Source organism: Lipotes vexillifer, unplaced genomic scaffold (genome assembly GCF_000442215.2).
Source record: "Lipotes vexillifer unplaced genomic scaffold, Lipotes_vexillifer_v1.1 scaffold164, whole genome shotgun sequence".
Lineage (NCBI taxonomy): Eukaryota > Metazoa > Chordata > Mammalia > Artiodactyla > Lipotidae > Lipotes > Lipotes vexillifer.
The window spans coordinates 2,527,489-2,539,246 of record NW_006789313.1 but is presented as its reverse complement, the minus strand read 5'-3'; the positions used below and the strand labels follow the sequence as shown (position 1 = coordinate 2,539,246).

Sequence of the window (11,758 nt, the reverse complement as noted above, 5' to 3'; positions counted from 1 at the left end):
AAGAGAACTAAACAGGGCAGAAAACTCAGAAGCTCTGCATTGGAAGAAATCCATCCTGAATACAGGAATTAATTAAGTTCAGTGATTTTCACTGCCCGGACCCTGGACCTTTGTTCCTGCCCAAATGGATCTGCCAGATCCTTCTTGCTTAGATGAATGACAAATCTTGGCCCAGCCTCACCAGCCTTATCTGATATCATTGGGCCAGCAACTCAAACATTAATTGTGTAGCACCTGCAAAAATAAAATGCAGGTTCCTAGGCTCTAACCCTGAGATTCTGATTCATTAGGCCTGGAGTGGCCCCCAAAATAAAGAGACATTCTAGACATTCAGAATTTTACACATTCTGAGATTTGGGGGAAGGAAATGCATGTCTTCTTTAATGGATCGGAGCAACTTATATCCTATGGTGTTGATGCCTTTCCAACAAGGAAGACAGCAAAGAAAGGAGGGATAGAAAGAAACGTGACTTGAGCATCTTACGTTATGATAGAAGAAATGATTTCCTCCCCAATTTGGACACTTGCTTGAAGTCATTTGTAGTTAATTCCAGTATATTTTGTCCTTTTCTTTAGAGAAGTTCACTAAAAATGTGAACTATTACTCTGTAGAAAATTCTTTTAATGTAGGTATGATTAGAGATATAGTTATTTAATAATCAAAATATCAAAGGAATGGTTATTTACTCTTCCGACTGAACAAATAAAATTGGAGTTGTTCACACACATTCTTTTTTCATATATACAAGAAGACAAACACTGAGATCAGCTAACAAAAATAAGGACTGAATATTAATTAGTGCCATTAAAATGGCAGAAGCATATGTAAAATACAAAAGGTGACTTTACCTAGACTTTATAAATGAAATGTCCTCCCTAAGAAGGGCTACAGTTTGGCTACTTGGTTCCTCTGGGGGCGGATGTGGCATCTTGAGGGGTGTTATTCTCCGCTGGTACAGCTACAGGTTCTGCCACAGTAGCAGTGATCTCGGATTCAGTAGGGATGGCCTCTGAACTGGAACTGTCTCCTGTGTGACTGGGGATGGTCTCAGTCTGAGAGGCTGAGGTTTCTTGCCTGGAGCTGGCATCTGTTAGACTAGGTACAGTGTCAGCTTGAGCAGGCGTGGCCTCTTCTTCTGTTTCCAATTCTGTTTCCTGACTTTGAACTTCTTCACCTTCTTCTAGCATAGCAGGTGGCAGCTGTAATAAAGTCTAAAGAAAAAAGAAAGAGAGAGAGAGAGAGAGAGAGAAGATATCAATGAACCCAAATAAAAAGACACTGGCTTACAAAGTTAAGTTCTCACATTAACATTATCTTCCTAATTGATACTGTCACTCTAGAATTCTCCAGAACACTGCTGGCCATTTTATATTACAGATGTAACAACTCTGATGATAATGGCCTAAATTTTACTGACTCCATGGAATATGCCTGCCTAGATATCAAATAACAATGATGAGATCATATATTACATCCTCAGGGAGAAAAACAATATCAAAAGCTATTAAATTTTTTAGCAAAGGAATTTATTGTAACACTCTAGAAAAACAGTGGCTGATTAGGACTGACTGCCACACCAACTCAAGAAAGGACCGACTTCAATCAAGGAGCCCTGTGAGGGCTGAGAAGGAACCAAGCCTTGAGACAAGGCCATGGCAGGGAGAGAGCAGCAGGGCACAAGGCTCCTGTCCCACTTAACCAGAACATTGGAGCAGCTCTATATGCCTGGCTTCCCTTTTACCCCATGGCAGTCTGGAGCTAAAGCTGGGCTTCTCTCTTCAGGAACTCTTTCTCTTGTTGGAAACTGAAAAAATTTTAAAGCAGTATTCACAATGGCAGCACAAAATGTGAAATACTTAGCAATAAAACTAACAACATATGTATAAAGCCTGTATGCTGAAAACTGCCAAACACTGAGGAGAGAATTCAAAGAAGACCTAAAGAAGTGGAGAGAGATATCATATTCAAGGAAAGAAGACTCAATATTGTTAAGATGTTAATTTCCCCAAATTGACCCTAAGCGGTAATACTCCAAAATCCTAATCAAAACCTCAACATGCTTTTTCTGGGGGTTGAAATAGACAAGCTGATTCTAAAATTTATACAGAAAAGCAAAAGAACTAGAACAGCCAAAACCATTTTGAAACATAAAAAAACTGAAGGACTCACATTATCTAATTTCAAGATTTACGATAAAGAAACTCTAATAAAGGTAGTGTAGTAAAGGCAAAAAGGAAAGATGCAAAGATCAACAGAACAGAATAGAAAGCCCAGAAGGAGACTCTCACATACATGGCCAATTGATTTTTCTACTAAGACAACAAGGTGAGATCCTAAAAGTTCTCAACGTAAGAAAAAAAAAAAAAGTGTAACTCTGTGTGGTGAAGGATGTTAATCAGATTTATTGTGGTGATTGTTTTGCAATATATAGAAATAGCGAATCATTATTTTATATACCTGAAACTAATATAAAATTATATGTCAATTATATCTCAATTTGAAAAACTGCTTTTTTAATCTAAAAAAAAAAATGGCAAGGCAAGTCAACAGTGGGAAAAAATAGCCTTTTCAGGAAATGGTGCTGAAACAACTGGATATCCACACGCAAATGAGTAAAATGCAACCTTACCTTGCACCATATAAAAAAAAATTAACCCACAACGTACCATACCTCTAAATAGCAAATTAAACTATAAAACTTCTAGAAGAAAACATTAGGAAAAAACCCCTGTAATTTTGGGTCAGGCTAAGTTCTTTTAGAACATAAAAAGCATGAATCACAAAAGAACAACTTGATACACTGGGACTTTGTCAAAATTTAAAACTGTTGTTTTTTGAAAGACACTTAAAAATAAAAAAACAAGTCACAGACTAGAAGAAAATATTCGTAAAACAAACATCTGAGGAGGAACTTGTAGTCAGAATAAATTTGAAAACTCTCAAAACCCAATAATACAACCCAAAAAAGTGAGAGGCCTAAATAGACACATCCTCAAAGATATGCAGATGGTAAATAACCACATGAAAAGATGTTCAACATCAATTGTTATTAGAGAAATGCCAATTAAAACCACAACGAGACCATTACACACCTACTGGAATGCTAAAATAAAAAGACCAAACGTAGTAAGTGTGTGTGAGCTCTCATACATTGCTGGTGGGAATATAAAATGGTACAACCACTTTGTAAGACAGGTGGGCAGTTTCTTAAAAGAAGTTGAATACATACTTACCATACTATCCAACCATTCCACTCCTAGAAATTTACCCGAGAGAAAGAACAAAGACTTGTAGGAGAATGTTCATAGTAGCTTTATTTGTAGTAGCCAAAATTGGAAACAACCCAAATGTCCATCAGTGGATGAATGGGTAAACTTGGTAATCTGTATAATGGATTACTTATTCAGCAATAAAAGGAAAAGGACTACTGATACATTCTGAAACATAAATGAATATCAAAATAATGCTGAATAAAAGTAGGAAAAAAGAGTACATGCTGTATGAGTCTATTTACATAAATGTCTAAAAAATGGGGACTAATCTATTGTGACATAAAGTAGATCCTTGGTTTCCTGGAGAAGGTGGAAAAGGAACTGGTGGGGGACGAGAGGGATTATTCAAGGTGTATGTGGAAAACTTTTGGGTATAATGGATATGTTCATCATCTCGATTATGGTGATGGTTTCATGGATATATACAAACATCAGAACATATCAAATTGTATACTTTAGATATGTGGAACTTATTGTATGCCAAATTATATCTACAAAAGATGTTTTTTAAAATATGGATGTTTCATGAATAGTAATCTACTTTGGTTTAGCTGGTTTCCCACAAGGAATCAAGTACGTTAAAGATTTATTTGGCAACAGAGAAGATTCTACAGCAAGAAAAATAAGAGTCAATTTTGAGAAAACTTACCTGATGATAATGATGTGTGGTCTGTATCAAATGCATATACATGTTGTATACAAAGTTTGCCATCTGGGGCATATTCTTTATTATCTGTACTTCATGAGATGGTCTCTCTCCATTCTAGAAGATGGCAAAAAGAAAGTTAAGTATAATCACTTATATGTGGAATCTAAAATATGACACAAATGAACTTATCTACAAGACAGAAACAGACTCAGAGACATAGAGAACAGACTTGTGGTTGCGGGGGGGGTGGGTGGTGGAGTGGGGGTGGGGTAAGGGAGGTATGGATTGGGAGTTTGGGATTAGCAGATGCAAACTATTATGTATAGAATGGATAAACAACAAGGTCCTACTGTATAGCACAGGGAGCTATATTCAATATCCTGTGATAAACCATAATGGAAAAGAGTATGAAAAAGAGTGTATATTTGTATAACTCAATCACTTCCTGTACATCAGAAATGAACGCAGCATTGTAAATCAACTATACATCAATAAAATAAATTTAAAAAAAAAAAGAAAAAGAAAGTTAAGTATAGAGTGAAAGACACTGAAAGCTAACACTTCAACAGAAGCCCATGTCTCCATCTTATGTATGAACACTATTTGACTATTAGGGTTTGGAGGAAATAAGAACAGTAAGAGGACATTAAGATGTGTTAGAGTCGAATAAGGATTTCATGAAGAGAAGTGATTCAATTTAAATTTAGAAAAGGTAGAGATGAGGAGAGAGCTAAGAGTCACTAGCTTTTAATATAATTTCAAGTTGGTAAGTAAAACATGTTTTGGTCTACTAACTAATGTAGAAGAATTCATAAGAAATAAGCAATCATGTGAATAGAAAAAAAACATCAACATGGTCTAAAGTAGTGGTCTCCAATACCACATATGCTCCAAAGGCAAGTCTCAAGGCTATTCACAAAGAAAATATTAAAATTATTCTTCCCATTTATGTTTTTCTAAAAAATAAGAAGCTATCATTTATTATTACTTAATATATAGACTGTTAGTCATGAGGGTTAATGTCTGCCAGTTTTCTTTTTTCGGCCATGCCATGCTGCCTGTGGGATCTTAGTTCCCCAACCAGGGATCAAACCTGTGCCCCCGGCTGTGGAAGCGTGAAGTCCTAATCACTGGATCGCCAGTGAATTCCGGCAAGATTTTTTTTTCTTTACTAATAAAGCGTATGGTCAAAAATGTTGGCAAATAGTAGTTTAAGGTGTAAACTTTGTAGTACCCATCAGAACCATGTGGGGAAAGTGTTAAATAACAGAGGCCTGAGCTGTAGACCCCAGTGATTTCGATTCAGTAGGTCTGAGGGAGAACGAGGTAATTCTGATGCAGTAGCTTCTGACAACAACCCGAGAAACACCACTCTATCGGTGTAGGTAAAGTGGTAAAGCAAATGAAGAAAACAGAAAATTTGCACTTCTTCTAAACCATCTGAGAATAAAGATTAAGAACTTTCCTATTTAAATTCAATTGTAAAAATTTTATAAAGTCTCATCCTATCTTACTGTACAATTCAGAAAATCATAGAGGTAAAAAAACATACCAAGAAAAAGGATTTCACCTTAAAGCGATGAATTATTTAAAGCACATAAAGTTAGAAATATTTAGTACATTAAATATCATTTCTCAGAATTAAGCAGGACGGCGGTATTGCACATAAGCAGGTGTTCTTTGGACGGTGGTCACTTTCTGTAACGGTCACAACTTCTGTGTGCAAAGACTGCCATGCTGTTACAACTATGGAATATTGCCTTTAAAGCATGGAAGTCTTTCTGTTTGTTTGTATTTGCATATTTTCTGGCGGCTTTGCTGGGAGCAGCCTCTCCTGAGATCCAGGCCTGACACTCAAGGCTGCACATGGCCCCACCCCATTGTATCGTTCCATCCTTTCCCTTCTATTCCTTCACAGCAGCATTTCTTTTATTTCAAGGAAAAAAAAAACAATTAAAAAAAAGTTCTTAACATTATTACAAAACAAACACACAGAATTTAACTTTATTTTTTTTTTAAAAGAGGGGTGGGGGGAATTCCCTGGCAGTCCAGTGGTTAGGACTCCATGCTCTCATTGCCGAGGGCCTGGGTTCAATCCCTGTTCAGGGAACTAAGATCCTGCAAGCCACACAAGTGCGGCCAAAAAATGAAAAAAAGAAAAAGAAAATTTTTTTAAATAAAAAAAAGAGAGGTGGGGAAAAGAAATATACTGTGAACATTTAAGACAGTTTTATTTAAAATTCAATGGACCTCCAAGACATTTCATTAAATGAAAAACACAAAGCCCAAAAGTCTATAGTATGCTGACCTTCATGTAAGAAAGAAAACAATGTAAGAAAATAAACAGTTACCTGCTCCTTTGTGCAAAAGTAAGGCTAAGCCAGAAACTGAAGAGATAATGTTACCTCTGGGAGCTGAGGGTAGGAAAGGGAAGAAAGAAGGGGAGATAGGAGATGGGTAGCAGGGATGAGGAGAGAGTGGCACTTCTCTGAGTTAAGTGTTTATGCTGTTCCCTGACACCTTCCCTCAGAATGCAAGCTTCTTGAGGGTTCTCCAAGAGCTAAACCAGTTATTACTCTGTTATCAAGTAATTAGTTAAGTTCTCCTTACAAAGCTGAAGAGAGGCAGTATAGTATGATGATGATTAACATGGACTCTGGAGTCAGGCTGCCTGGGTTTTTAAATTTTGGACTCTCCATCTACTCAGATGTGTGGCTTAACTACTTAATTTCTCCGATCCACAGTTTCCAACATATGGGAAGTGAGGTTTTAATACAAAAACCTATTGAACAGGGCTGTTACTGAGATGAAATGAGATAATGTATGTAATGTAACATTTATTGAGTACTCACCATGTATCAGGCTATTAGCTTTGACATACATTATTTTATTTCCTATTAGTAACCTGTTCAATAGGTTTTATTAACCCCATTTTCCATATGTTGGAAACTGGATCAGAGAAGTTGCCTGATATGTGGTGAGTACTCAGTACATGTTAGCTGGTGTTATTATTTTTACATAGAAAATCTTAATTCAGTTCCTTAGCGTAAGGAGCACTCTAAACCAGTGTTCAGATAATTTATGTGATGATGCTCTTTGCTAATGTGGTCACCTGTAGGCTTACCTTTCTACTGGTTGGGAAAGGTTCTGTTGGAATTATATGCAAATGAAGTGGGCGGGCTGTGAGCTGGCTGAAAGCTGGAGTTAGTTCAAAACAGTTTTGGAAGAGGGATACTCTGGCGAAGATATAAAGTCCAAGTCTGGCTCTAGACATGGCCACCACTAAGCGACGGACATCCCTTTGAGAAACAAACAGAACGAATTAAAACATATCAAGATTAGTAACATATTTATGCAGCCTTTTATTTTTAAAACATATTCCACTAAATATTCCTGTTAAGCTGTGGCAATGAAGAGTTAAGCTTCTTAAAAACTTAAGAGAATAAACATTAAGTTAATCAATGCTATGTAACTAGTTAACCAAGTAAGAAGTTAATGCTTTATTACCAACTTCTGTTTTTTTTGCGAGGAGAGGGTAGGGAGAATCACAAAATAACCAATGACTGATTAAAAAGGTGTAAGTTGCTATACTAGTATTACGATATAGTTCAGTTGTCAGTTACCAATTTACTGTATCACCACCACTGAGTCAATTCAAACCAGCCCTTGCTCCATTTCACCTACCAAATTCCCACGCTCTGTCAAGGTTAATGGGTCCAATTTTACTTCCTAGATAACTCTTATCATACTGTTTTATACTTATTTATAATAATAGTTACAAATACAAACAGAAATACAGTATGACGAATGATATAATAATACCATCTCTTATTCACGCATTTACTCTAGTACCTACACCCAATGGCTGGACTATACTAGGTCTCAGTGTTCACATAAACAGTAATAAAAATGCCAAAATGCATGATCCAGCTATACATGTAGCTGGCTATCTGATGAACGATGGCAGTTTTTTTTATCTTTCAGAAAGAATATGTTCTTAAAACTTTATCTGAATTTACTTGAATCAAATGAACTTATTTACAAAACAGAAACAGACTTAGAGAATGAACTTATGGTTACCAGCGGGGAAGTGGGGTGGGGAGGGATAGATTGGGAGTTTGGGATTGACATGTACACACTGCTATATTTAAAACAGATAACCAACAAGGACCATGTAAAAAAGAAAAAAAAATTACAAAAGAGTGGCTATGTGTAAAAGGAAAAAAAATTATAAAAGAGTGGCTATGTAAGTTTAATTTCACTTCACTATTAGTTAGAATGTGTTTTAGTAAGAAAATATAGTTTTGGTTTCAAATACAGAGGATAGCTTGTTTTCTTGAGATGCTCTTAGACGGCTGTTTAAATTTGCGAGTATTCTACAAAAGAGAAGAATTTCATAAATAACAATAAAATCTGGTACAGTCATCCCTAACTCCTGAAAGAAAGTGTTAAAGAGTGTTACAGAGATCAAATGTTACAAAGATCATATAATAACCAGACAGAGAATCGGGAATTGGAATATTTATCAAATGGCTTTTCTTTGTCTCTGCATAATGCAAGATATATGGGGAATATCTCTAATTCAGGCTCATTTTCTATTGTGTTTTATGGCCTTGATAAGGATCTAGTTTCCCTTATCAGGAGGGACTGTGCAACATCATATATAATAGCAGTTATGTTGAGGGGGTATCCCTGCCTCCCAGCAACCCAAACTAAGAGAAGTTCACTTAGGTATGAGGAGAAAGCATACCCATTTGCAGTAGCTTTGAGGAATTTCTACATTTGTGACACCCTGGATTCACGAAGGAAATGTCACCTTCTAGGTCACTGCAGGCCGAATTGTTTTTACTTCCTCCACATCCCTTAGAAGCCTGAGGGGTCACGCTATAAGTGGGTGGTTCCAAAACTAGTAACTGGATGTACAATGCTGGAAATACTTAGCATGAGTTCTCACCTAAGTATTATAAACTTAATAAAAACACTGTTAAAACAATGTTGTCAGGGAAAAAGGTGGGGAGGGCATGGTAGAAGGAGGTGACCTAAGCCGTTGCTTTCATGGTAATCCCTGTATTATGATATTCAGTTCTCCCTTTCTCATCCAGAAGGCTCTATCTCTAGGCAGAGCAGTGACAATGAACCTGTTCCTCTGAGGAACTTTCCCCTCCAGTCCTTAGTACTGTAGGACAGTTAAGTGGCTCTACTAAGCTCGATTTCCACTGTACATGAGGAGAGTTAGACTAAAATCTTCTGCAGAATCAAATGTAGGTATTTTCCAAGGACATGTTTAATGTCTCCTCCACTGGATTCTAAGCTCCATGGGGACAGAGATAACGAATGTTAGATTTACTACTATATATCAAGAACCCATCACATTGCCAAATAATAGAAGGATCTGAGAACATCTGTTAAATGAATGAGCAAACACTATAAACATAACAAACTACCAGGCAAAAAAAGTAAATGGTGGGGGCTTCCCTGGTGGCGCAGTGGTTGAGAGCCCACCTGCTGATGCAAGGGGACATGGGTTCGTGCCCCGGTCTGGGAAGATCCCACATGCCGCGGAGCGGCTGGGCCTGTGAGCCATGGCCGCTGAGCCTGCGTGTCCGGAGCCTGTGCTCCACGACAGAAGAGGCCACAGTGGTGAGAGGCCCGTGTACCGCAAAAAAAAAAAAAAAAAAAAAAAAAAAAAAAAGTAAAGGGTGGCAGCATGAAAAGCCAGGGTTCCTTGGAGCTGTATCTTGAAACCAGGGCAATGAGAACTACCACCTTCTTTCACAGTCCCCAGAAGATGGCTGGACAGAAACAGCACTGTTAAACAACAGGCCATCACTCTGATAGAGCCCCTACAAGGAGGCAACACAGGAAAGTTACAGTTTCACTGCTTTGCTCTGAACAAGTCACAAGCATTTCTATTTGTAGCTGGGCTATTCAAGTCAGTAAGGACAAGAACAATGAATGTTGGAAAAGGAACCAGAAATGTCTCACAACTCTAGCTTCTAAACAGCTCCACAGTGTCCTAAAACAGGTCTCTGGAACTGACGCTGAATAGCCTGGCTCCTAAACAATCACCTGATCAGTCTATCCTGGATGAAAAAAAGATGTGGGTAAAAGAAGAAAGGCAGGCACTTGGGAAAACGGCTTAGTTTCTTAAAGGGTTAAACACAGAGTTACTATATGACCCAGCAATTCCACTCCAAGGTCTACACCCAAGAGAAAGGAAAACATACTTCCACACAAAACTTGTACGTGAATGTTCATAACAGCATTAGTCCTAATAGCCAAAAAGTAGAAACAACCCAAGTGTCCACAAACTGATGAATGGATAAATAAAAAGTAAAAAATTCACACACAAAAAATGAATTATTTCGCAATTAAAAGTAATGAAGTACTGACATATGCTACGACATGGATGAATCTTGAACACATTATGCTAAGTGATTTCATTTATATGAAGTGTCCAGAACAGGCAAATCTATAGACATATAGTAGAAAAGTGGTTGCCAAGGGCTTAGGGGAGAGGGGAGGGGAGTAACTGCTGACAGGTATAGGGTGATAAAAATGTTCTAAAATCGTGATGGGGTGATAAAAATGTTCTAAAATCGTGAAGATAGCTGCATAACTATGAGTATACTAAAAATCATTGAACTGTACACTTAAAATAGGTGAATTGTATGGTATGTGAATTATATCCCAATAAAGCTACTATTAAAAAGAGAAATATGGAGGAAAGTAGGTTTCCTTGGTCTCTTGAAACTTGAAAAACAAAATATTTTACTACTTCCTAGAAAAAGGAAGATATGAAAGATTGTATCTACAAACCAAAAAATTCTATGACGAGTTTGATAAAATTCTAGCTAAGATACCTAACCTATCTGGATAGTTGAATCGTAAATCATAGGTCAACTGACTTTTTCCCCTCTATGCTTTAATAACACTACCACCATCACCAGCAGCCCCCGAAGAAGGCGGTAGACTTCCAAAAGGGAAGTTCCCTTCCAAAAGGGAAGTTCCAAAAGGCAAATACAAAGAAGACTAATTTATCTGGATCAAGAAAATTTAGATATGTAAGACAACAATGAGATCAGGTTCTTTTTTAAGCCTTCATTTATAAGCATTTTATTATCATCATCTTTCTCTTTACTTTTTTTTAAGTTTCCAGAAGTCAGGTAAAAAACAGCATAGAAATAAAGTCACGGGAACGTGAAAAAGACAAAAAGAGCACTACAGAGTAAGAAGAAAGGTGGGAAGGGGAGGAAGCAGTATTCACGTATTCATACTGTGAGTTTGGGTAAGAGATTTTAATTATGAAAATCATAATGATACCCTATGCAGCAGCAGCTATAAACGGCAATGTGGAAATGAAACCGCTTTTTAGAAAAGTTCGTCTCCAAAACATGTTTGACACTTAAGTAAAAACACACTGTATTTTAGAATGCTATAGTATTGAAACAATTTCTTGAAACATTACATCTTTGTTTACTCTTATGTAAAAGTTATCGGTCTAATGGAACCTGATCACTCTGGGTTAAGCACCAAATAGATCTTGACTTAATGACAACATTATGAGAGCTTGCAGAATTTTCTTTTTATATCCATCAAATAAAATAATAAAATGAACTCTCCTTATAGTTTTGCTAGTAAGTCATATGAGATGAAGGTTTATATAAAACTAAATGTCTGCTTTGTAACAAGGAGATATTATTCCCATAAATCTCCAGCACATAAATACATCACAATAAATGATAAAAATATATTACTGTTCATTTTCAATTCTTAAAATCCTGAGAGAACAAATGGTTCATTTATCCTAACACTGAAGCTAAAAGACTGTAGGGA

General features: G+C 36.9%; 1 protein-coding gene across 1 annotated transcript in view; it reads right to left on the bottom strand.

The window, feature by feature from the left end:
• Nucleotides 1-609: 609 nt before the first annotated feature.
• Nucleotides 610-11,758, bottom strand: part of AQR (aquarius intron-binding spliceosomal factor) — a 103,415-nt gene continuing 92,266 nt past the window's right edge. Inside the window, exons 33-35 of the mRNA XM_007462507.1 lie at nt 7,047-7,221; nt 3,923-4,036; nt 610-1,212 (exon numbers count right to left, since the gene is read on the bottom strand). Of these exons, the coding sequence (XP_007462569.1) occupies nt 898-1,212; nt 3,923-4,036; nt 7,047-7,221 (604 nt within the window). The 3' untranslated portion in view covers nt 610-897. The remainder of the gene's footprint in view (nt 1,213-3,922; nt 4,037-7,046; nt 7,222-11,758) is intronic.